General features: G+C 50.1%; 2 protein-coding genes across 5 annotated transcripts; one reads left to right on the forward strand and one right to left on the reverse strand.

Moving 5' to 3' along the window:
- Positions 1-199: 199 nt before the first annotated feature.
- On the reverse strand, positions 200-18,036 carry LOC133217228 (cullin-associated NEDD8-dissociated protein 1-like). Of its 4 annotated transcripts, XM_061362540.1 has the most exons (16): positions 17,864-18,028; positions 15,666-15,809; positions 14,898-14,952; positions 13,718-13,872; positions 11,952-12,075; positions 11,063-11,319; positions 10,365-10,470; positions 9,556-9,698; positions 8,627-8,919; positions 7,479-7,620; positions 4,154-5,656; positions 3,712-3,807; positions 1,914-2,083; positions 1,641-1,805; positions 940-1,047; positions 200-741 (listed from the first exon to the last, which is right to left on the reverse strand). In XM_061362540.1, exons 2-16 carry the CDS (start codon positions 15,694-15,696, stop codon positions 514-516), a joined length of 3,576 nt encoding a protein of 1,191 aa, XP_061218524.1. In that variant the 5' UTR covers positions 15,697-15,809; positions 17,864-18,028; the 3' UTR covers positions 200-513. The 4 variants fall into 4 exon arrangements, 3 of the variants coding, with proteins under 3 accessions (XP_061218524.1, XP_061218523.1, XP_061218525.1); XM_061362539.1 differs by lacking the exon at positions 14,898-14,952 and having other exon boundaries at positions 201-741; positions 17,864-18,035; XM_061362541.1 differs by lacking the exons at positions 14,898-14,952; positions 17,864-18,028 and adding an exon at positions 14,493-14,626 and having other exon boundaries at positions 201-741; positions 15,666-15,772.
- A 187-nt stretch (positions 18,037-18,223) lies between these two features.
- Positions 18,224-24,293, forward strand: SEC13 (SEC13 homolog, nuclear pore and COPII coat complex component). The gene is made up of 9 exons (XM_061362542.1): positions 18,224-18,415; positions 18,582-18,626; positions 19,328-19,443; positions 19,615-19,766; positions 20,511-20,644; positions 21,412-21,545; positions 22,048-22,168; positions 22,905-23,051; positions 23,468-24,293. The coding sequence occupies exons 1-9, from the start codon at positions 18,413-18,415 to the stop codon at positions 23,576-23,578; spliced, it is 963 nt and encodes a 320-aa protein (XP_061218526.1). The 5' UTR covers positions 18,224-18,412; the 3' UTR covers positions 23,579-24,293.
- The last annotated feature ends 1,907 nt before the right edge of the window (positions 24,294-26,200 follow it).

Consider the following 26,200-nt stretch of genomic DNA (forward strand, 5'->3'; position numbering starts at 1 on the left):
GTCTCCCATTGAAGCAGGGTCTGTGACTGTGATGCTCATTGCTAATGACAGACATGACTGCTGGTTCTCAGCCCTGTAGCCTAGTGAAACAGTACAAATACATTCTTCAGGCAGTTTGGGGTAGAAAGTGCATGTGCAGTTGTTAAAAAAATCCCATTTAAAACTGTTTTTCAGTAAGGAAATACTTCAGGAAGTTTACATTTTGCACAGAACCATTCTTAATTTCAATTACTTTGTACACCCCTTAAAAACACAAGATACTCCTCTCCTCAGCCCTCCCCTGTGTAAGGATGGTTCAGTTCCCTCCTCTCCTGTGTCTCCCTGCAGCCAGCGAGGTGTCTGGTGCTGCAGGGACCAGACTTTTTCTCCTATCAGTGCCCAGTGACTTAAAAGTGGCTGCTGCAGCAGAGCCCAGCTCTATGGTGTTCCTTGTCCTCAACGTCCTCATCCCATCAGGGTATCTGTTGGGTTAGTGCACAGGAAGGGCAGGAAGGTGGAGTAAATGGGCAGACCTTAGCTCATGTCCATCGACTCTGAGGTGGAGAGGGAGGCAGAATCCTTCTGAATGCTCTCAAAGAGCGATGCCATTTCAGGACTGGATCTGATCTGAGATGAAAACTCAGCCATCACTGGACTTTTCTCTACTTCAGGGATGGTCAGGAGAGCAGCCACAGCTCTCATGGCGGATCGCTTCAGTTCGTCCTGCTTCTCAAACTCCTGCTTCACGGAACCAGCTTTAACCTACAAACCCAAAGCACTGTTACCATTTAGAAAAGGTGGTGCAGGCAGGAGGAAGAGGACACACAGCAGAGACAGAGCCAAGCCGAGCACTCCCCACCAGAGGAGTGTGGGGAACGGCTGCTCAGCAGCAGGGATGGGCAGCCAGCAGCAGAGGCTCATGCAAAACCCGCCCCAGTGCGTCCCAGCCCCTGGTTTCACCTTTGTGGAGCAGGTTGCCCGGAGTGGCTCAACCAGCCTCTCAAGTCGCTGCAGCACGGCGCTGGGGCAGAGCGTGGACAGCCGAGCCAGCATGATGAAAGTCAGCATCTACAGCAGGAGGAAAGAGAAAACTGCATTACCTGGCTGCACCCACCGGCCCCAGGCCTGCAGGGAGGATCTATTGCTGGGGCCATGTGGCCTCTCCCCCCGGAGCAATGTGCGGCACCCACAGGGCTGTGAGTCCCTGTGCACTTGTGGAAGGAGGATTAGTGAGAGCTTTGGGTGCATCAGACATGCAGGCACTGGCAGCCAACACACTGGAGTTGCCCTGCTGGGCTGTGGTCCCCAGCATGCATCCAGCTATGGGGCCATCATCAACGACAGTGCTAGTTCCTAACAGAGTGTCACTGCCACACTGAGCAAGTGACAAATCACAAGTTTTAAGGCAGAATAAACTTATTTTAGACTCTAAGTTTCCTATAAACCCAGTTACACCAGGGTTCTGTTTTCAAGGCCACCAGGGTCAAGCTAGAGCTGGACAGCCCCAGATGAAGGCAGTGGCAATTGCACAGAACAGAAACGGGCATGCCAGGAACACTCCATGCTGTGGTGACACCCCAGCTCAGTTCAAGCCCAGACTCTAGAGAATGAATTACATGAGGGACGTGCCTGCCCTCCCACAGCTTGGGCACAGCACCTACCCGAATGTCATAGTGATCCTTCAGTCCATCCTCCACGTGGTTCAGGTACTCGTAGATATCCAGTCGGTCGAGGCAGCTTTCCAGCAGCGTGTACATGCATTCGAAAGCAGCTTTCCTCACGTCAAGGCCATCATCCACCATGTGCTTGAATGGCCCCATTTCTACCTTAACAAGACAGAAACCCATCCATCACCAGGCAGCAGAGGGGCAAAAGCCTCGCTGGGCTTCACGCGCTGCATCGGCCGTGCTGCACCCAGAAGATTGCGGCTGTACCTCCCGGATGAGCTCCCGTCGGACCTTCGTTTCGTTGTAGAGGCTGGGGAGAACGGCAGGGAGCAGATCGCGGATCAGAGACGGTTTGTTGTGAGCAGCAGAATTAAACAAGGCTAAAGCCACGCGTCGAACGTTCAAGTCCGGGTCCTGGAGGGTTTTTAAGAAGTCACCTGTGGGACAAGACCACACCAGTCAGACCTGCTGCAGCAACTGAGAAGTGGTTAAAAGTAATCACAGTGTGTTCCAAAGAGTCTGGTTATGAGAACACCTCAGGCACAGCCTAGCAGAGACATTGGAGGTGCTTTCCCTCCCTTCATTTGGGATATAGTGAATGGAAAAGACACCCTCCATCATCATCATGGCTTGACTTCGCGAACGAAGATTTGGGAAGGGCATTTACCCACGCTTACTACAAGCGTGCTGATGACTAAGAAGGCCAATGTGGGATAGGCAAATCCGGCTACAAAAAGCACAGCAGAAGGTCTCCTTGGGTGGAACAGGTGGGACACGATTCTTCCTGTGTTGTCTTTTCTCCTCGAGACTAGTTCTTCGTGAGCTCTCAAAGGAGTCAGCGGCATTATGTATGGTGTGCCTCCAAGTCTCCCGATTGGAGGCCAAGGTGGACCACTGATGGTAGTCAATATGGCCAAGGCTAAGGTATTGTTTCAGGGAGTCCTTATATCTCTTCTTTGGGGCACCTCTCTTGCGGCTACCGGTGGCAAGTTCACCGTAAAACACGATCTTGGGGAGGCGGTGATCCTTCATTCTAGAGACGTGCCCTGCCCAGCGCAGCTGCAGTTTCAGCAATGTGGCCTCGATGCTGGTGACCCCTGCCTGTTCGAGGACAGTGACATTAGACACATAGTCAGTCCAATGGATGTTTAGAATTGTACGGAGGCAGCGCTGATGAAAGCGTTCCAGGAGTCGCAGGTGATGACGGTAGATGACCCATGATTCAGACCCATATAAAAGAGTAGACAATACAATGGCTCTGTAGACACTGATCTTTGTACTTTTCTTCAGGTGTTTATTACACCAGACTCTTTTATGGAGTTTTCCAAAGGCTCTATATGCCTTTGCTATTCTGTTGTCTATCTCTTTGTCGATCGTGGCATCCGAGGAAATGATGCTTCCCAGATAGCTGAACTGCTGAACTGTCTTAAGCTCTGACTCGCCGATGGTAATATGGGGATGGCGATAATCTTCTTGGGGTGCAGGTTGGTAGAGGACTACTGTCTTCTTCAAGCTGACTTCCAGCCCAAAAACCTCAGCCGCCTCCGCAAAGCAAGATGTTAAACGCTGCAGAGCTGCTTCTGTGTGGGCAACAAGGGCGGCATCATCAGCAAAGAGCAGTTCACGGACAAGATGGTTTAGGGTCTTAGTGTGGGCCTTCAGTCGCCTTAGATTGAATAGGCTACCATCGGTACGATATCGAATATAAATGCCGTCTTGTTCGTCGAGGAACAGACACCCTATATGTGGCCATAAAAACATGCCCCATGATTCCAGCTGCCTCATCCTGAAATCAAACCAGAAGCTTTGGTATTTAAGGAAGTTGGGGTATGGTTTTTTTTCTTAAGGAACTTACACTCCCTAAAAACCTCTGTCGCCAATGGAACACGCCTGAGAGCAAGGCATGAGAGTATTCAACAAGGACCCATGTGACAGTGTTGCTCTTTAATCCCCAAAGCAGATAAACACAGATAAATAACTGGATTAGATGAGGTTCACACAGGTGTGAAAAACCCCAGGGCTACAGCTACACCTAACCTCTCACAGTCCCAGGTCACTGCCCTACCTATGCAGCCTTTCAGGAGAGCATCGATGGGCTGAGGTTGGTCTGCAATTGTGAATTTGACTGCAGTCACCACTGTGCTCCGGGCATGGGGAGAGCCTGCGGTGAGGATGGAGAGAAAAAAGAGTGAAGGATCAAGAGGTAAAATCACTGCTGTGACTCTGTAGTGCACACTGCTCTCAGTCACATCACACATGCAATGGAGAGATAGAAGAACAGGATTTGTCCTAACAACCTCCTTCTTTAAACCCTTCTCCTACACACTCTCCGTGTGCAGCCCTCTGCTAACACCCTCCTGCCCCCCATGCAAACCAGTGCTCCTCCAACCCCCCTGCAGAGACCCCACTTGTTGCCTTCTCTCCTCTGCAGACAGGCTTTGCTCCCTGCTGTACCCACCAGCAGTTTACAAGGGGGATTCCCCGCTCTCCCACTGCCCTGCCCTTACCTGATGGCAGCTGGTGTTTCAGCCTGGGCAGCAGCTCAGAGGGATTCACCAGAGTCAGCTTCCCCAAGCACTCGGCCACCACATTGCGCGTCCCCTCCTCTGTGCACTCACAGTGCTTGAAAAGCAGAGCCCAGATATCCTCCACGTAGGGTTTGAGGCCGTCGGCCGGGGAGGCACTGATCACTTCTTTCAGAGAGTGCAGCAGGAGGTACTGCCTCTTGGGCTGGCTCCCAATCTCTTTCAGCATGAAGGGAAGATACTCCTTAAGATTCCCAACGCTGACGTTCCCTAGCGCGTAGGAAGCAGCGGATTTCACCTCTTCGCTGCTGGACGTGAATGCTTCCAGGATGACAGTTTTGAGCTCCCGCTGAGCACTGAGGTTGGTGGTGCGCCCCATCTCTGCCAGCGAGAGGAAAGCCAGCACCTTCACAGCAGAGCTTGACTTGGAGGTCTTTACATCCTGGATAAACCGGTTCACTGTTGCAGGGGCTTCCTTGGGGCAGGCTGAGGACAGGGCTGCCACACACTTCGCAACAGAATAATAAGCCTGTTTGTGTAACGTTGGAGCCGCAGGTGCACCGGAGCAGTAAATGGGTGCAGTCAGCTGCTTCAGCAGCTCCGCGTACCCCATGGGGGCTGCCTTCGTCAGCACCAGAGCATGGAAGAAGTCTATAATGGCGTTCAGAGCCCCTCCCTGAAGCAAAGGCGAATGGATGAGCTGCAGGATTTCAGCAAGAACTGAGCCGCTGATCTTGGAGATGCAGGAGGGATAAACCTGTGCCAAAGTAGTAAGGAACATGACAGCCACCTGGGAAACATGCATGTCGTTCTCAGTGATTAAAGCAGGGAGCTCTGTCAGGACAGACTCTATCATGGCAGGCTTGAGGCTGTCACTGTAGTTCTTCACCAGGATGTCTAGGGCAGTCAGGGTACTCAGCTTCAAGGCACGTTGATTCTTTCTCAAGAAGGAAGCTAGAATGGGGAAACCTTCTCCTAGGATGGGTCTCAAATCTATCTTAAGTGGAGAACTAGCAATTAAGGTTAATGCCTTGACTGTTGTCAATCTGGTGATTTCATTTTTGAGCCTCTCGAGAAATACCTTCAAGGTTGGCTGGAGATCAGTGCTTAAATGGTCTCCTAGATTGTAAATAATCTGTCCCATGCAGGAGATGGCACGCTCCTTCACCTCCTGGTCAATGTCAGCTGCCTTCAGCCGCTTCAGAGTACCAGGAAAAAGGTCCTTCACGTAAGGCTTGGCATCAAAAGTGCAGGATTTATCCAATGGCCTGATAACTTTCACAAGCTGCTGAGTAACCAGCAGGGCTTCGGAAGTGATCTTATAAAAGGGGTCTCCAATACAGGTCACAACAGGAGGTAGCAAGCTTTTGATATGAGGATGGAATACCTCCGGCTGATGGTTGCAAAGAAGAACGTGAAGGAAGGACAGTGTGTCGATCCTCATGTTGGAGGAGCTGGATTTATCGGCCAAGGAGAAAACAATTCCTGCTCGGAAGACATGAGAAGGACTGCGTCTTATTTCAGCAAGTGTTTTTATCACACCCCCACACCCCAAAGAAGGACACAACTGGAATTGGTTTTCTTTCTGTCTTTCACCACCCAAGAGATGCATGCCCAGGGAGAGGTCTACTCTCCTTGCTGACTTCCTGCTTTCCCAGGACGTGGCAGTTCAGACCTAACTGGTCTCTGCACCAGTCCTAGGGGGCTACAAACACTTCTTAGAAAGGTAATTTGCAAAGTCACCCCAGGCCGAGGGGAGAAGGGACAGTTCATCAAGTGCAAGGAAGTACGAGAGAATGGAACGAAACTAAGGCTGCCATAGCCTAGTCTGAACAACAGGCACTCCAGGCAGCAGGAATGCCCCTTCCTGAGCTTTTCATTTTCCCCCTGTTCTGCTGTCAGAAGTCTTCTAGAAGCTGGGGCTCTGTGTTCATCTGATTTTACATCTGTTAGCACTGTTCAGAACACAACTGTGGCCCCTTACAGATGGACTGCCTCTGCAGAAGGGAGGTACTTCCAAGTCCAGTTTCTGTGGCACGTATTTCCCAGAAGACTTAATGGGAAGCACTTAAAACAAAGCTGCTTGCCCCCCCCTGAGGTCGTGCCTGACTCTTGGTTTGAATGGGTTTTTCCAAAGAGGGAGGTGCATGGCTCTAACCTGGGGATAATCACAAGAGAATGTTTTTATATGTACTGTACAGTCACTCCAAAAGCAGAGGCAGGACCTAAGTATTGGAGCCTCTCAGTAGTGGGATGCTGCATGAGCCTACGGGAAGGAGAGCTCAGGGAAAAATGTGGTGCTGCAAATTAAATAAGCAGCCAATACAAATTGTCTTTTTTAAATGCTACTGCATTTTGTAATAAGAGAACATCACTCATTACTGACCCCAGCAGTAACAGCATAACCCCAGCTAGTTTTAGCTCTCCTAAAAGCATCTCTTCAGGGGACTGTGGAAATGGACTTAATGTTCCTATCCTGGCATTCAGTGGTAGGCAGAGGCCAGGATTGGTTTGGGAGCTGTTTGGCACATCAACAAAGCAAAACTTGATGTGTATGCCCTGATGCTGAATAGCATATATGTTAGAAAAGAGTGAAGTTTTTAAGATAAATAATCATATAAAATGGTAGGAATGATTATGTTTAAGAGGTTTATAAATCAATAGTGTGATTTTGTAGATTAGAAAGAGCTATAATTTTGCAGTCCGGTATCGTGGTTAACCAGTAACCAGTGATACAATAGTAGTCTTGGTAGCAGGAGGTAATACATCTGTATATGGTGAAGGGTATAGTGATAAATTAGGAAAGTATATTGTAAAACTCTATCCAAGTAGAACCTAGGCATACCAGAGGCAGTCAAGGGGGAATAGAACAATGCTGACATCCACATAATGGTTGGAACATGTCCAAAGAACAGAAGGTGAAAAAGGACAAGCTGAGGAAGACTTCTTACTTCATCCGAGGAAGACTCCTTACTTCATCAGGACGACCACCAGAGGGGGCTGCGCAAGCGCAGAAGAGGCTGATGTCGTAATGGACTGATGTAGGGCATACGTGTTAATTGGTGATGTAATCTGTGTTGGATACTGTATAAATTGGGAATGCTAGGTGACAAGACTGAAGCCAGATTTGGGCGCGTGCCCCTGGTTTCCCAGCGCTGCAATAAAGCACCTCATATAACCATTCCGGTGGTTATGTGTCAGTTCCTACGCTAACATATACAGGAATCAAACTGGAACACACAGGAAAGGAGCATATGTGGTAGCATTGGCCAACCTTGCTCCTTCACCCCCAGACCACCAAACTTACCAGGGATGAGTGCAGGGATGTGATCTGCTAGGCAACCGGGAAGGACACTGGCCAATTCCGTCAGGAGGCTGAAACAACCCTGTCGAGATTTGATGCTCTTTTCTTTGAGCTGCTTGTGCAAGGCCTTGACAATGTTGGGGACCTTCAGTTTGAAAAAAGAAATCCAGGAATACACACATCAGTCACCCGGCTTCCAGCGCACGGAGCAGCTTGTTCAGCTGTGCCAGAGGAACTAACAGCATGAGGACAAGCAGGAGCACAGCATGGAACAGCGAGCCCCATCACCGGAGCATGGGCTGGGCTGGATTACCGGCCAGGATATGTTCTACTGACAGACTAAGGAGCCCTTCCTGAAGCCAAGGTTATCCCCTAACACAGAAGCTTATGGAACCACAACAAAATTATCAGACCAGGCCACACTGGTAAAGGAGCTCAGAATTTTGTGATTCCTTCCCTCTCTGCTGTTTAAGGATCTAGCCCCATCCCTGTGTTGAAACCTGCCAGTGAGTCAGTGAAATCAAAATCACAGGGCTGAGGTGCAAGTTGTTTAAATGAATAGCTTACAGTGAATGATGTAATTTCATTTTGGAAGGGATTTTAATCCTCCTGCTTCAGGGACTCAGCAGTCAGTGATAAGCAGCATCAGCCAGAAAAAGCTGCTCTTGTGGTCATGCTACTCTGTAACTACATAGTTATTTCCAATGTTCCTTTTGTCTTTTGAAATGGCACATGTACAGCACAGTGTTAGCAAGGACCCTGGGCTAGGCAGTCCTGATCAGCACGTGTGGCTAAATTATGCCAACTGCAATTACTCCAGCATTGTTCTAAATTAGAGCAGTGTGTCAGAGAAAGTGCTTCCACTATTGTCTGCTCAGCAGTGATGTGAAGACTATGCATGGCCACAGCTAGCTCCCCTGGAAGGCACTGGCTGTTCTCCTGTGATGAACTGAGCTGCATGCCCTCCCGTGCCTGCTGACCAGACCCAAACCTCCATGAGCTTCCCATGGCTTCCTCCAGTCTATTTCTACACTTTATTCAATGAGTTTCCTAGCTACCTTCTCATGCTTAACTACTGGGTTTATTCATTGGTGGCACAGTATCTACTTCTCTTCATTCTGATTGAATCCAGCCACCAGCTTCTCACTCACCTGGTTCTGAAGCATCCTCAGAGGAACATCATCTTTGCCAGAGGCATCGGCTGCATGCAGCCAGCTCTGGATGGGCAGCGTTTGCCTCAGCAAGGAGATGTAAGCACTGAAGATATCAGCTTTGACATTCTCCTCCCTCTCTTTGAATCTGCTTATCAAGACCGGGGAAAGGGTTTTGTAGAAGTCCTGCAGGAGGTCGTGCCTGCTGCTGACGATGGCCTCCAGGCACTTGGCTGCAGACCTGCGGACCTTCCAGCTGATGTCATCGTCATCGCTGTACTCGTCATCACTTTCTGGAGAGAAGGGAAAACAAGGAGCACTGTTATGGGAGACCTGTTATGAGCTAGAGGATCACCTGACCCTCAGAGCTGCCCTCTGCCATGACCAGACATCAGATGCCGGCAAGTCACATGTATCTGGGAACAGGGAATGGTCCAGAATGGCTCGTCCCTGCAGGCGTCACTACCAGCCAATATGAGCCAGGGCTGCCCTGCAGCAGATTCTTCTGTTCCAAGTTAAGAGCTGACAGAGAATGAACCTGAATGTTGCAGCCCTCACTGACTGCGTCAGCTGAGGCACCAAGGCTTTTGTTGTGAAAGGAGAATGAGGTTCCCAGATTTTAACTCCAGAAACATGTAAATATTTGTCTTAGCAATTCCTGAATGGCACAACACAGTGTAACAATTTACTGCTATTGGCAGAACATTCAACATGTTCTCCAGGAAGCAGGCCAGGATTTTACCCCGTTAGTATGAAAGCGAAGAAAAACGTTTTTTTCCAAGGAACTTGTTCTAACTTTCACTCTTAGCAGCTATAAAGAGAGACCTTATGAAATGTGATCTATAACTTCCAGGTATTAAAGGTACCCCTTCAGGGAGAAATGTTAACCCAGTGTTCTGCAGAGCACAGTCATCCTCACAAGCAGGCACCTTGCTCTTCATCCTCCCCATTTTCAGTTTCCGTCATCTCTTCCTCCTCCTCATTATCGTAGTTGTAGTTTGGGTCAAAGGTGATGTACTTCAAACATAACCCCATCACATTAGGGATGTGAGGGTCCATTTCCTTCGGGCACCTGTCATGACAAATGAAAATCCTAAGAGTTAACAAATTAAAGATTGAGCTATTTTAAATATCCAAATAATGTATTTAACCTCAAAAGGATCCCACAATGCTTCACATACTATCTGAACATTTTGCTAACATGACTTAAAGCAGAGCTGCTCCTTCCTGCTGCTTACGAAGCAAGAGCACATTCCCTGGGGAGGATGAAATGATTTCTGTAAGGCAAAAAGATAAACTGCCTGCACCACATGAGTGAATCCTCCCTCCATGGGCAGAAACCTCAGCACTCTGCAGGGCTCCCCTAACAAGTCAAGCAGGAAATGTTTGACCAAAGAATGGAAGAACTGTAGCTCAACAGGAGAGCTGAGCCCCCTTCCTGTCCCCCAGGAATTAGGAGACCTGCAGATCCCTCTTGCTGAGGAATCCTCCAGGAACAAGGAAAACTCCCCTTCCTGCAGAACCAATTCAGAAATACCCCCTCACATGTTGAGGCAAACCAGCTCATAACTCAAGCCCAACTCTGCACATGAAGAAGGTCTTTCATTTGTGAACTGCTTTTGCCAACAGGAACACACATAGACAGGTACTCCGCCCTGGATGCTGAACATATGGGTATTCTCACTAGGAGGACACTGTTGCACACCATGGTGCATGGCTGTTCCTTGAGGGCACACACCTTCTCACAAAAGACTCAAAGGCCTGAAAGCAATATTCTCTCAGCTCGTCATCTTCCACATTACAGTACTGAACAATCAGAGGAATTATCTTCTCCAGATGTTCTCCTGGGAAAGACAGAGTAAGCAGCAGTGAAAAACCATTCCAGCCTTCACCCACGAGCGCTGACAGCTCACACATCTGCCACTTCCCTCGTGTGCCGGGAAGAGCATTCCTTCTCAGCACTGTCGGGGCAAGGAGCCAGCAGCCGACCAATGGCCAGCCCTGCAAGGCTTTTCAGCAGAGGAACCCTGGTCCCTGCCTTCAGACCCTGCTGGCATTTCAGTCATGGAAGAGCTGCCATTAGAGATCTAGGACCTAATCTCAGCTCTGGCAGGTCTTTAGACACGTAATACAATACGTTGCCCTCCGTTTCTCCTCTCATTTAAAATGTGGTGAATCCACTGACCTAATTCAGGAAGGGAAGCACTGCGAGACCTTGAGATGAAATCACTACAGAAGGGCAGCCAGAGGATTACTCTGGTGCCTCCTTCCTTCCAAGCAGAGATCAGAGAGCCAGGTCAGAACCACAGAAGGAATCACAAAGGACAAGCCAATAATACATTAGCAACAGCACGAGCACACTTATTTTACCACTAAAAGGAGCAGCTCTATAACAGATGTTTGATTCCCAGCATCATTTCAAGCTACTCATCCTACCTATGCGATGTCCAGCCTGCCTGCTGATGCCAGCAACACACTGAATGTATGTCCTCGTAGTAGAAGTAGACTCATTCCTCTTCAGCTCAGCAAGCAAATGCTCGGTGAGCTCTGAGAAGATGCTTCCGCTGCAGGTCAAGACAAGATGTCCCAAGGCAATGATGGCCCTTTTCCGTACTGCCAGCCTGGGGCTTGTCAGCTGAGGCAGGAGGCAGTTCAGGATGGAGGAATGGAAAGAGTAGAGTGTTCCCCCTAGTCTACAATCAACAAAATGAGGCAGAAGTTAGAAGTCAAAACCTCAGAGAAAAAGTCCTTTTGCCAGCAAAAAACCCGTAAACCTGCTTCAGCTCTGAAGAACCTGTGCATGTTGTGGGGAGGGAGGTTTGGCATCCTGGTCTTGTTTTACAAGCTCTTGTTTTACACACAGGGGAAAGGTTTTATACACAGGGAAAGGTCATTTGTCCCCATCATGGAGGAACTTGATTTCGCCCGCGTCCTTTTGGATGACCTGGGGTTTGTCAATCATTTCCTGCATGCAGTTGACAGATGACACTGTCACTCTGACTCACGTAACCAGAGAAAGAGGCAGCCAGGAGAAAAACTGCATGTGCAAACAGATCAGAGGGCTAAAATAAACTTCCCTGCTTTAACCTCTCCCTCCCTGCATGTGTTGGAACTGAGCCTCTGTAGGATCCATCACCCATATTACTGCCATTCCCAAGCACAGAAGGGCTCAGCATGTCATCCCTCATCCCTGCTAAGGAATCTGCTCTGCTGAGATATTCCCCAGTGGCAGCCAACCCAAATGTTTAAGTCCCCGTAGTAGGATTAGGGAAATAGAGAAATCAAAAGCAAACACAGCCCCCTGCAGAAGGTAATCCTTTAGTACCTGCTCAGCATATCTGACAGGATGTCAAGGGCCTCCAGCTGCACGGACACATCCTCCTGCTTGCCAATGGCTCCTGTCAGCTGGGCTGTGATCTTTTTGCACACATTTGCTGTCATGGTGGAGCCTGCAAGAGGGAGATTTTTTTTCCCCACTGTCAATTCAAAACAAGTCTTTTTACTGCTAAGAACCATTTGATTCCTTCTACATTAGGAAGAGAAATCACCCCTGGGAGACCTAACCAGCACAGAAGTCAGGTTTTGTTTGAGATGGTGGATACATGCTGCAGATACTCCCCCTGTGGTACCATGCAGTAACTATCTGGAAGAAGCTTCTCAGGCAGTCTTTCACCCTAAAGCACTTCGGCTGTCTCCCAGTGAGCTCCAGGCCCATCAACGTAGGGAGCAGGGGTGGGTGAGAAGGTTCTGGCATGTTTTTCCCATTTTTAACTTGAAAATGTTCAGTTTCAACAAACCAAGGTTTTCTCCATAGGAAGAGCAGTCTTGACAGAAACTGTTTCTCAGTTCCATGCTGAAAGTGAAGGGTAGAGCTGAATAAATCTGTCTCAAAATAGTATTTAACCCAGGTTCAAGAATGTGTTGAGATTACAACTGCAGTCTAAAACCTCCATCTCCTGCAGTCCAGACTGATATCTAGATACCATTTTAGTCTTCATGCTGGGCTGTGCCAGTCCCAACAGGGGGTTTTGTTGTGGGTTTTTCCCAGTTTGTTCAATGCAAATTATAAGCAGCTTCAAATTCCATAAAGCATTAAAAGGAAGGGACAATTGCTTCCCACACCATTCTGAACAGCCTCCATGATGCAACAGAGCCAAAGCAGAACTGGAATGTCCCAGGAACACCATGAGCTGCTGAACAGCACTGCAAAAGGAGCCTGCCTCAGGCATATGCTGCTTTGTGGCCACTGTTTCAAACCCTCCCTTTGCTCCAGCAGCACCACCGCAACAGCAACCGCATGAACTGGAGCTCAGGGTGAGGAAAGCACATACAGAGATGTTCAACTTCTCCATTTTGCAGCAAACCCACACTGCTTTTGCTGCCTCTCACCCACACAGCATCAATCCTAACCCTTCAGGAGCTGACTTATCTGTTGCTACCCTAAACCAGCCGCAGTTCATGTGATCTAAGTTAAATAAGGAATTCTGAAAGGATGGCTCACAAGAGCTGAACATCTTGCAGAAATGCAGAGAGGACTTCAGCAAGCCCCTGCATGCTAATCCTACTTCTCCTCTCCACCTAAAATCCAGCAGCCCAGCAGCACTGCCACAGCCACCCACCATGAAGGAACAACAGATACATGAGCTGGCTACAGAGGAAATGGAAGTCTCCAAGAGCAGTCAGGAGACCTGGTCCAGCTGGGCTGCAGACAGGAGGTGGTGCAGTGCTGTCACTGCTGAGATCACACACGGTAGTGCATTGCTGACATAAGGACCTGCCAGAACAGCACTATCGTGACATACACAGGATGCTGTAGGATTGCTGTAAAAAAAAATGGATTTCTCCAAGAACTCAGATGCTGTTTCAAACTTCAGTGTCCCCCAGGTGACCAGCTCAGGTTTTCATTTCATCCCATCTTTAGTTACATTGGTGCCTCGGCTCCTACTCCCTCTCCTTATTTCACTAGTTTTCCTCTAGCAGGTGCATAAGGAATCTGTAACTTTCAGGCTCTAAACTACCCCTTTTCCTCTGTTTCCCAGAGGTCGTGATTCCCTGCTGTCCCAGTGAGACAAACAGGGACAGATGCTTTACCTGTAGAAGTTGGCGGCAGCTCAGAGATGACTGTTTTCAGTCCAATGCTGGAGATATCCCGCAGCTGCTCCTTGTCTGACAACATGTTTGTGCACAGCGTATCCACAATGGTTTCCACCTGATACTCCTTCACCTTGCCAACCAGCGGGCCCAGACTGTGAGAGGAGAGGAGAAGCCGGTCAGAACAAAGAGAAAGAGGGATGCTTTCACCATCATAAGGGATGCTCAGGCTCACTCCTCCTGAAAGGCAGCTCAGCCCCAAGTCCAGTAATGCAAAGGGTATGGAACACCTATGCAGAGGTAGCTGTCTCCCTGCTGGCACAGCACTATTACCCCTGGCAGCATGCTGAACCCAGAGTTCACCAAGCAAGCTCACACGCAGCCTGTTCTGCGGAAGACTTCTTCTAAACTTTATAATCAGGACAATAACCATTTAGAGTCTGAGGAGCTACTCTGAAATACAAGAATTAGAGAAGAAATACTAAATACTGAGACCTTGTGCAAGCAGTGTTCAATCTTACAGATCGTTATGCAGAAAAGAATGGATAGCTGTCCCTGCTTTACTGGCAGACACAGTGGCACAGGGAACCTGAAGAACTCACCTAAACTGCAAACAAACCCACAGAACCAGAAACAGGACAAGTTTTTATACGGATTTCAAATTTGTGGTATTTTGGGGGACAAAGTGTGATTTCAGTTTTCCTCTGAAGAAATAAGATCATAGTTTTAGATGATAAAATCAACTGCAAGACCTCCCAATAGTTTCTTAACTTACTCCTGAATCCTGATGTGGGTTGCACAGAACCACACTTGGCCCTAATCCACCTACCAGTGTCCTTCAGACCATCACACTTCTCCTTCTTAGAGATCCTTGCACCTGGCTGGGAATAACTGACTGGACAGTAACTGCTAATGCAACCCCAGATAAACAGACCACGACATTCGTACGCTGTTCGGTGCCCAACCATTTGCTTTAATGAACAGAATAAACAAACCCAAAGCAGGCAGAGACAGGAACAGGGCCAGGAGAAGTCAGGACAGTAGGAATAAAACAGAAAGGGCCAAAGGTCACAGGCAGAGTAGAGGGATAGAAGCAGTATATGGATAAAAGAAGGGAATGTGAATAAGATCCACAGTAGGAAGCAATACAAGAACCCAAGGTTGTCTTTAAGTGGCCCACCTTTCTGGAGCCCTGTGGTGAACTGACCCATTCAATTGCATTTCTAGAATGAACACTGGGGGAAAGAGACAGGAAAGAACATGTCAGCAGTGGGATCACTTCATCAGGTGATTCAGTAGTAAAGGAACCTTCTGCCTTTTCCAGTTGGGTTTAAAAAAATATTGAAACTGCCAAAAGCAAAGGTGTCCCTGCCCATGTCAGGGGGGGTTAGAACTTGATGATCTTAATGATTCTATGATTCAAAGCAGCAGCACAGGCTGCACTTGGACTCAGCGCAGGGAAAGAACCCATGTGCAATATAAACGTTAATGAAAATGCCCTCGAAGAGTAGGATTTGGACCTCAAATTCAAATGCCATTTTTGAAAGGCTGTACGTGTTCAGTAGCATCTCTATCAAAGACAGGACCACTGGGAGATTCAGCACTGGGTTTCAAAGGAGAGAAAATTCATGGCCCCAAATTTTAAACTGGGCTTCCCTCCAAAGAAACAAAATCTTAGTCATGCTACTTGTAATATGGCAAGATTCATACCATAAACACTGAGCTGCTTCCAAAGCCCCCTACTGCCTCAACAGGGAGACCTGTATGATCACTGGTTGTACCAGCAGAGAAAGAGACTGCCATGCCCAGCACGAGGGACACCCTGCAAAGGGAGCTCTCAGCAAGGTGCCAGTGCTGCAGGGCTGGGCTCCACTCTCACACACTCTCTGCAGCCTGAGACAGCTCTGTTACTGCCAGGGAGGATGGGAACTGCTGCCAAGGCTCTTACCACTTGACAGCGATGTTCTGTACTTCCCCATTTTTGTCCTCCAGCAACTTCAAAAGCATCTTCACCACTTTTTTCTCGCTGTCTTCGTCCAGTTTTATTGAATCTTTCTGCAGTTCCATCATCAGGTCGTTGGTGGCCATAAACCTGAAAGAACATACAGCAGAAGTGGACTGCCTGATCCATAGACACATGAGCATTTCCTTCCCATCACTCTGGACAAATGAAAACACACTTTCAAAAAGTAACTTACACTCCTTTACACAATCCAGTCTGAAGAGTAAGGTTCAAAGAATTTACTGTCTTACAAGTGTAAAACTCAGACAGAGGCAGCCTGGTGAAAAGGTTCAGCTAAGCAATACATGAAAATGAAAAACATAGGTTCTCTCCTCTCCCTAAGATACACGGCAGGGATGGGGTAACCTAAAACTCTACAACTGGCACCCAGCTGTTGTATTTTTCCCAGTCATTAAATCAAGCTGGTTAACTCTGCTAGCAAAAAATCAGGGTGGGTTTTCTCACCAATTGCCCAGCCTAGGAAAACCAGTCTGGAGTCTATGAATGTGCCTGGCTCTACTCTTTCTGGCATACCTAGTCTGATAATATGACCCCACACGTGGAGAAGGCCTATCAAGTTCAGAAACGAAGGATAAAGTAATGACTCCATGCCTTAGAAGCTCCCTAGTCTGTATTTAGATTATGAGCACAACCAAGCAAGTATTCATCATTGCAGTTCAGAAGGAAAAACACACGCCCAGCTGTTAGTCAGTGTAATGTTCTAACAGGGACAATGTCAAAATGGGTACTGGGAAGTTCTGGGAGCAGGAAATGTAAAAGATACTACCAGAGAAACCTGAAGTTCTGAGAAACCTCTGTGTGGTTATTGTATATCAGCTGCTTTCCAATGTTACCCCCAGCACCGGGATGGATGTCTAAAAGGAACCACAGAGAAGCTCTTCCCTCTCGCTTGCCAAACAACCCCTCCATTCTAAATCAGGCTCTGATGTAATTCTCTCAGCATGCAAGAGCCCTTGTGTACCAGGGCAACATTGGTGTCCTCCATCTGCAGCCCGTTCCGGAGCAGCAGGTATCAGGTACATCTGGAGGGAGGAACTGCTGTGGTAGCAACAGCCTGAAATCCAGGATGGGAAAAATGCACGATCTGATTCTGATTCTGCATCAGCCATTAAAGCTGCACGTGAAGCTCAACGTCTGCCTACAACAACCATGACCAATTATGGCCACAGGCTGAGCTGAGTCTTGCAGGGCACCACATCCAGCTCTCGACCCACTACCTGCTGCCATCCTGCCTGCAGGACCTCGGACACTGCCACATGGATCCACCCAGGACAGCGGAGCACATGAAACCTGGACCTGCAAGCTGAAGGCAGGCAACGGGCTCAGGTCTGACTGTGCACCGGGAGAAAATGGCCCTGGAACACCCCTATGATACGCCCTGTGTTGGGCACATCTTGTTTGGAGTATTAACCATAAACCCTTTGAACAAACACTGAAACAACTCCATCACTGACCTGTTTAAAAAGTGCCTGTTCTAACATCGAAAACAGCAGCAGCCTCTGCAAAAATCAGCTTATCTGGGGATACTGCTACTCCCTCCCTTCTAAGAGACCTCAAAATACCAAGTCTGGCACAAACGGTAACTTCCAGGTTGATGTAGAGAGGGCGATGTTCGCACGGGTGAAACCCATCACACTTGCTCATTTCAACAATTATTTAGCGAATGCTTTAGGGATCAAACCCTAAAAAAAAAGGTCATTTTTTTTCTGCTGATGCAGACTAAAAGAATCTCAGTCCTGTTACAGGAGTGTTCACCCCTGCCTAGGAACAGCTCTGAAGGCAATCTGAGCACAGCCGAAACCTGCAGCACCCAGCCCCGGGGAGACCGTGGCTCCGGGTCTCAGCCTTCTTCATGCTCTGACCTAACAGAAAAACAAGCTAAGAAGCATTTCGGCGTTTCTGCTGCCGTGTTCTTCACCTGCCGAGCAAACACGGGGCTGAAGCCTGACTGTCAACACTCTTATTCCCCTCTCCCACTGTGTTCCTTCACTTCCATTACGCAGGGATCCACCAGGCAAGGCAGGGGAACCCCCCCTCTCCCCGGGGCCGGCCCCGGGAGGCTGCCTCCGGTCCGGCCCTGCATGGCCTGGCCTGACCTTGGTGCCGGTCGGCAGAGCCCGTACCTGAAGTCCTTGTCGGTGGAGGTCATCTTCTCCAGCAGGCTGGAGATGTGGTACGACGCGCTGGCCATCGCGGCGGCCGGAGGGAAGATGGCGCCGGGCCGGGGTCCCCGCTCCCCTCAGGGCCGCATTGCCCGGGCGCCCCCCTGAGGCTGGAGTAGCCCCGCGGGCCGGGAGCAGGGCGGGGTTCGGAGGGCTGTGTCCGCTGGCCCAGCCGGTGCCTGCCCGCGGCAGGCGGGACAGGGCAGGGCAGCCCCGGACAGACCGCGGGCTCCGGCCCGGGGAGAGCGCCTCAGGGCACTCGGGGGTCCCGGAGGAGGCGAGGCGGGGCGGGCGGGTGTTCGGGCCGTGGCACAGCCGCTGCGTTGCCGCCGGTCCTCGCTGCCCGCCCGCCGGCGGAGCCCCGCGGAACGCCGGAACCCCTGCGCGGCGGAACCTCGTGGCGCGGGCGGGCGGGGCGCGGCGCGGCGGGGCCGTTTGGGTGTGGGACCGCAGTGCCACGTCTGAGCTGCGCCGCCGGGAGCTCCGCGGGTTCGCGCCGCCGCCGCAGCCATGGTAGGGCCGGGCCGGGGGGCGGAGGGGGTTCGCGGGGCAGCGGGGGGCTCCGGCGCCTGTCGGAGCGGTGGCGGGCGGAGAACCGGCGGTGTCCGCGGTGCTCAGGCCGAGCAGGCGGGCCCGGCCTCCCGGGTGCGGCACAAGGTTTGTTTCTGCTCGCCCGCAGGTCTCGGTCATTAACACGGTGGACACCTCGCACGAGGACATGATCGTAAGTGCCGAACCGGTGCCCCCCGCACCGCCCTTCGTGCGCGCCGGGATGCGGCTCCCGCGGGGAGCGCGGTGGGGAATTCGGGCAGCGCCGTTTCGTTCCACGCGGCCACCGGGGAGCGGCGCGAAGCTGCGGTTGTCCCGGCCGGGCTCGGTTGTGCCCGTTTCCATGGGCCACCACGCGTGCGTGTAGTGAGCGGGCCGGAGCTGGGGCAGGTGACACTGCGACCTTTCCTCCGCCCCACGCGTGTGTGTGTGTGCGCCCGGAAACGGCCGCGTACAGCAAGATGCAAGTAATTGTAGGAGCGAGGAGCCCGCTTAGGGAGCAGGGTGCCAAGCGTAAATACGGGGCGTTGGTGTCCTCACACCCGCTTCATGGATTAACAAACAAAACCACGTAACTGCGCCGGGCTCTGCAGCCGGTGGCACAGATTCCCTGTCCACCCCTGAAAGCACTGCACATCCCTGCTCTGGGTGCCTCAGGTTTCTCCTGTGTAACCTTTGTGTGGTGAAGGCAGCAGCGCCATGACTTGTGTGGTTCATCTGGGCTGTTGAACCCATCCTCTCAGACCCACTGGGCTGGGACCCACCAGTCTAGAACCCCATTTGTTCACCATTCTCACCGCTATGTCTCAGATGTAGTCAGGTCGTTTAACGGAGCAGCATCGCCTGCGCTGACAGCAGCTTTCCTGTCCCCTGCAGCACGATGCTCAGATGGATTACTATGGCACCCGGTTGGCAACCTGCTCTTCAGATAGATCCGTGAAGATCTTTGATGTTCGGAATGGAGGGCAGATCCTCATAGCGGACCTGAGAGGGTAAAGTGTCGGAAAGGGGAGATTTTAGCTGTGGAAGTGTTTCATGTTTTGTCACTTCGCTGTTTGTCAATGTAAGATGAGGGCAAACTCCTCTAAGTTCATAATGACTCTGGTGGTTGTTGCGAACAAAAGACAAAGTCAGGCTCTCCCCAGTAACGTTGTTGGTTGCAGGCATGAAGGTCCCGTGTGGCAGGTTGCCTGGGCTCACCCGATGTATGGAAATATCCTGGCCTCCTGCTCCTACGACAGGAAGGTTATCGTCTGGAAGGAGGAAAATGGCACTTGGGAAAAGACCTATGAGTACACAGGGCATGACTCCTCAGGTATGCGGGGTCTGGAGGTGGGAGTGAGATGGGATGTGAGAGGAGTCGGGTGAGACTGGAATAAACCTGTTGGTGTTAAGGAGGAAAGTCTCTGTCAATGGCGATAAATCAGTGGAGAGTCAGTAAATCTGTTCCATGTACACAGGACATTTGTGTCAGGTCGTGTTGCTGGAAAACCTCCAGTCCTGGTTCATCCCTTGTTTGCCTAGGAGTTGTTTTACAAATAAATCAGCTTTCAGATAAACAAGACAGTTGGGTACTGAATTCTTGGGGGAAATCCTCTGTGTTGACTGCAGGGAGAAAGAAAGGAGTATTTTGGCATGCTGTGTTTTGTTGTGCAATGGAGACTGTTTTGTCCAGATGATTGGTCCTTGAGGTACAGATCTAAGAAGCCTCCAGCTTTGTTGTGTTACTGATCTAAATAACTACTGATCGACTGACTCCGAATACTGCTTGCCAGTCAGTTTTTGTTCTGGAGTCAGCAGTGCTCTTTGCTGTTGCAGGGGATAGTCTTTAGTCTGTCATTAAGGTGTTCTTTTGGTGTTCTAATTCTAAAAGGGTGCCAAAAATAAAGGCAGTTTTCTGTCATTCAGTAAAATTCATTGACTTTGCTGAAATTTGGGAATGCTAAGACTCTTATTCCCAGCTCTCCAAGCTGCTCACTTTCAGTAACTGTAGTCTTTGTGTATTGTTTAGTTAGTTTTAGGTAGTGACCTTGGTTTAATCCTGCTTCTCCCTTCCCAGTGAACTCTGTCTGCTGGGCGCCGCATGACTATGGGTTGATCCTGGCCTGTGGGAGCTCCGATGGAGCCATCTCCTTACTGAGCTACACCGGTGATGGGCAGTGGGAAGTCAAAAAGATCAGCAATGCACACACGGTGAGTCTGTCCCTTCGAGCAGCACAGAGACCTTGGAGCCACACAGAAATGCTGAGCTGAGGCCTCAAAACACTGTAGGGTAGATAAATACTGAACTGCAGTGGAATTACATGAAACAGGTTCTTGAATTGGGATAACTTGTTTTAAAGTACTCCAGAGTGGGAAGGTGTACAATGTAGTCACTAAAATGAAGGCGAAAACCAAACGTGTGAAGGTTAGTAAACAGCACTGATAATGCATTAAATACAGTGCTGGAAGTTACCTGGGAGGAGATGACTTTGGTCCGAAGAACATCTGTGCCAACTAACTGTGAATAAACTGGAGCTGGGAAAATGCAGGGCTCATGCTTTTCCCAAAAGAGTGGAGATTTCTTCTTAAGCAGAACTTCATAAGCTGATGGCAGCAGCTCTCGATAAGGAGAGATGGGGCTCCAGACAAAAGGTTTCTGCATTCCTGAGTCTTGGCAACTGTGTGTGTCTGGTGCCTTTCCAGTTCCTGTCTCTGTGCCCTCTGTTTGTATATGCAAGATGATATTTGCACATAGAACAGTTACTTGATGACCTGAGGGGTTCTGAGTAAGTGCCTTACTGAGACAGGCCATATCTGGATGTCTTGATCATCCAGTGTCCATCCAGCATTGTGTAAGACTCCTGCTTTCTTAAGATGGGCTTATTCCCCCCAAGTAGAGAGTATGTGAGGTGTCCTTCACCCCTTCAGCAGTGTTTGAAGTAAGCATCTGCTAATAGAGGCATTTTTTCATCACCTAGATTGGCTGTAATGCAGTTAGCTGGGCTCCTGCTGTTGTCCCGGGAAGCCTTATAGAACAACCATCTGGTCAGAAACCAAACTACATCAAAAGATTTGCATCTGGTGGCTGTGACAACCTTGTCAAGATCTGGAAGTAAGTGCTCTGTTGCCAGGCTTAAGAACTCACAAAACCTGATACTCTCGATAATATCTCTGCAAGTCCCTGTTGGTATCTCAAGATTTTCAGCATCTCTGCACTTTCATCTTTGAATTACTGTCTTAGAGAAGTTATTTAAAATTAGAAACAACTTAGTGATGTGCAGTCTCTCACATGGTTACAGCAATTTGTGTCAGCCCTGCTTCATCTTAACTTGGAAAGTGGTTTTCTGATTGTCTTTGATTACTGCTGTCACTTGGGAAATAGCAGATTTCTGTGTGGTAACTGAAGATCAAACACGCTTTGCCTGGGCTGCTTTCTATCCTCTGGAAGGGATTTTGTCTGTTGAAGTTATAGAGCTTTTAGAGGAGAGCGGGGAACACTTGTGCTTTGTATTACCTGGATAAACCTGGAGTCTGAAAACCGAAGCCTTCCAGAACAGGAGATGGGAAATGTGACGTCTGCTGCTGCCCTCCTGACTGTGTAGCTGTGTTTTCAGGGAGGAAGATGGCCAGTGGAAAGAAGAGCAGAAGCTGGAGGCTCACAGTGACTGGGTTCGAGATGTAGCCTGGGCTCCATCCATAGGTTTGCCCACAAGCACCATTGCCAGCTGCTCACAGGTGAGGCTTCCCTTGGGGTGACAGAGGTAGGCTCAGTGCCTTTGCTCCCAGTTACTTCACTGGAACGTGTCCTCTGAACAATCCTTTGCTATTGTCTGGGTCTGTGTGCAAGAACCTTTGTGTTCTCTTTCCTCCCAGACTCGAAGCATTTGTGTTTGTGTGTGTGGCTCTGTACCAAAGCCTATCTGTTATTCTGAAAATCATGATCAGGATGATCTCGCATTGAGGAAAACCTTCACACTAACATCATATTTTAATGTCTCTGGATCAAAATCACTGAACTTCCAGCTAAATATACTACTTTCTCATAACTGTTATTCTTAATCAGCTCTGATGTTCTCAACCTTCACCTTGGCTGTAGTGTTTGCTGCTAATCATTCTGTAAATGCTTTTTTCCTATCAAGAAGACTACTCAGTAAGCTGCTGCCTTGCTCTCATGTGGCTGGAAAGAAAAATTCATGCTGGGGAAAAAAATCAGCTGGTACCTAGGTATTTTGTGAGCTCTTCTGGTATTTGCAAGTCATCTTTGGTACGCAGCTTTCTCACCAGAGTGCTGTACTCCTGTCTTGCTTGTAGCTGTAGTAAGAAACCAGCCCCTTTGTTGAGCAAAAACCCCTGTAGACACATTGGGGGCTCATATTGGAGCTGTGGGTTGGAAGCGTAGCTCCAAGTGCCATTGAGGTGGGGTCTTCTGTGTTGTACCTGGTGGTCCCACCAAGCCGGTCTGCTTCTCTAGGATGGCAGAGTGTTCATCTGGACATGTGACGATGCCTCTGGGAATTCCTGGTCACCGAAGCTGCTGCACAAATTCAATGATGTTGTCTGGCATGTGAGTTGGTCCATTACTGCCAACATCCTTGCAGTGTCTGGAGGAGACAATAAGGTGAGTAACTTTCCCTTGGCTTGTGCTCCTGCATGCCGTGTTTTCGGAAGAGCTGAGATGAGACGGGCTGTTGTCATGTCTGGTTGAGATGGGTCTTTGCTGCAAGGGTGGCATTTTTCCTTTTGATCTACCAAGAGGGGAGGAAGAGCCTGACCTTCAGCAAACCATGTGTGCTGGATTGTTAGTATTGAAATGCAGGCTTCACTTCTTTTGGAAGGGTGCAAACAACAGAACTCACGTACTGTCACCTTACCACTGGAAAATTACACAGTAGGCAGCAACAGATAACTGATACTTAGAGCAGTGCTGCAATGCTAGATCTTTGTAGTTGTAGACTATCACCAAGCTGGTGCTGTGATGGTTGTGAGGAACAGACTGTACTTTAAGGCTGAAACTTCTTCCTGGTCTCATTTGAGGTGACGCTGTGGAAGGAGTCAGTGGATGGACTGTGGGCATGCATCAGCGATGTCAACAAGGGCCAAGGTGGGGTGTCTGCCGCTGCAGAGGGGCAGCAGAACGAGCAGTGACATTCCAGCCACCGCACGTGGTCACTGATCTGCAGCGTTTCTTGAACCGGATGAGAACTGATTTTATCTAAACTGGATGTGAACACGGGAAACAATTACCTGATCTTAGGAGCACTCTGTGACTATTCCTGGGAGGCTACAATATGTTGATAATCAGCCTTAATTGACATTCCCTTAAATTTAAGGTAAAGAGCAACGTACTGTGCCTTATACTACTCCTTGATGCTGTGGAAGTTGTACCCTGCTTTTTGGGTTTAGGGATCAGGATTAAGTGAATGTGGTGCAGTCGGGCTTCAAGTTCCTGGGCAGGAACAGGAGGCGGCTGTCAGAGTGGTGAGGTGCAAACTCCTTTGTGCAGGGGGACAAACCCTCTGTCCCTGCAGAGGCTGGAACTTTGCTTCAGGTGAGGGAAGGGCTGGTGAAGTTCTCAGCGTTGGATGGCAGCACGCTGGCCAGCCCTGGTGGTAGTGAAGTGATGCTTGATCCTCCTGGAAATAATGTGCTTGGATAGGTGAAAATCTCTGTGCTTTCCTCAAGGTGAAAAGGAGTAGTGGAATGCACATGTCTTGCTTTACAATGTTCTCAAACTTGGTTATTTAACCAACATCAATAAATCAGGCCATAATTTGAAGATTAGGGTGTTTTTAGTCACACTTGTGTACTGTACCTCAGGTTGGTTGTTGAGATACCAAGAGAATAAAGCCCTATTGGTTAAGGCTGGGTGTGCTGTATCTATTAAGCTGGCTGCAGTCTGTGCCTGTGCAAGCCCCGGTAACAGTGTGCTCCGTACTGGCTGGGCTGGGCTGGAGCAGTGTCAGTCTCTAGTGCAATGACGCTGTGTACAGTGTAAGAAAACCCAAAGCTTTCAGTTAAACTTGGTGCCGTTGCACCCCACGGGTCCATCCTTGCCATCCCCCAGGTCCTCAGCACTTGTGCCGAGATGACACCAGGTGGCAGCAAGTGACCAGTGTGGGGAGATGCTGCAGCACCCATGTTCCTGTTCTGTGTTCAGAGCTGGGTTGCACTCGGGGTCAGATTATCTCCTTCCGTAACATGTCCAGACTTTGAAGTTTAAGGGCAAGCCACCCCTGAAAGGAGTTCAATCATTAACTTGTTTTGCAAGAGCTTTGATCTGGCCTGCAAGCAAACCCCACTCTGTGGCTGGGCACACTCACCAGCTCACAAAGGCTGTTTCTGAGCTCTGGCTCGGAGCAGGGATAATGTGAGGGATCTGAAAGGAGAAATCTTGGGGGTGCTGGGCCAGAGCAGCATTGCCAGGAGCAGTGTCAATGCCTCCACCCTGTACCTGGGGGGCTGGAGGAGATGGGGGTGATGTATGTGGGACCCCGTGTCCCTCCAGAGAAGGGCAGTCACACCTTCCATCCCACAGAGCTCAGCAGAACCTGTGCACCATCCTCCTCTCCTCAACAGACCTCTGCAGCACCCACTCCCCTGCGAGCATCTCCCATCCACACAAGCAGAGCGCTGTCACCAGGAGGGCTCCTGCTCATCTCCCAGCAGGAACTGAGAGCCACAGCCCTGGGCTGGGTTAGTGGGACATGTGCCTGGCCGCGGGCTACCTCGAACTGTGACCTGTCCCCCTGCTTGGTGTGGGGTGCAGCTGTTTGCAGCCGAGAGACGGCTCTGGGTGGAGGCTTGCAGTGCTGGCACAGAGCACATGGGATCAACAGCCTCTTCCTGTTGTGCAACTGCAGCACAGCCCACGTAGGGAATTTTTGGGAGATTTGTCAGGGCTTTTGTGTTTCCAGATAATATTTGTTTGCTTGTTTCAGGTCTTGCTTTCACAAGAGAGGGATTTAAATAGCACAGGCTCAGAGGGGACACAGAGCTTGCCTGGTCTTCCCTGAAGAGCTGTGTCCCACTTGGGGGATCCCTGTGCCTGCCCCAGCTCTGCTCCTGGCTCCATTGCCTCCGGAGCTGGGCTTCTGTCACTAACATGATTTATGGCTTCACTGCAGCCCATTCCTGTCCTGCCCTGAGGTCACAGCTCAGCAGGGGCTGCTCATCCATGCCCTGGGCTTTGGGCACAGAGCCCCTGCCCCAGGGGCAGCTGAGCTCACCCCGCTTGTGTGCAGGACCCACATAGGCTCTGGGCTGAGGTTCTGCCAGGCAAGGCTGAGACATGAGCTCCCCTCTGCTCCGAAACCACTTCCACTGCCGCTTCCCCCTTCCCTTCTCCCCAGCTCCAGCTTGGTCCTGTCCTGGTTGATCCTGGGGTGCACAGGAGCAGCGGAGCTGTGTTTTCCAACCCGCGCCTTCCGGCCAGACCCACATTTACTTGATCTCGGGGGTTCTGGCTGGTGGGGGGGTGCTCTCCTGACCCCCGATGTGCCAGGGGTGCACTGGCAAAAGGCCTTCAACTCGGGAGAGGAGCCCAGCGCTGGGGTGGAGGTGAATAGATGGGGCAGGGAGGGAACAACCGCCCGCAAACCCCTCTGCTTTGCCAGGCTGTTGTCCCAGCTCATCCCAGGGCCTCCCCACTGGAATCTGGGCACGGGAACCCTGCGCTTGTCCCTGGACCTCCCTGCAGCCACGGGATGCGGCTCCCCATGGATTTGCCTTTGGTGCCAGCCAACGGAGCAGCTCCAGCATTCCTGGGTG

This window comes from Neopsephotus bourkii, unplaced genomic scaffold (assembly GCF_033783945.1).
Source record: "Neopsephotus bourkii isolate Nb327-2 ecotype Australia unplaced genomic scaffold, CSIRO-AGI_Nbou_v1 NB_1120, whole genome shotgun sequence".
NCBI lineage: Eukaryota > Metazoa > Chordata > Aves > Psittaciformes > Psittacidae > Neopsephotus > Neopsephotus bourkii.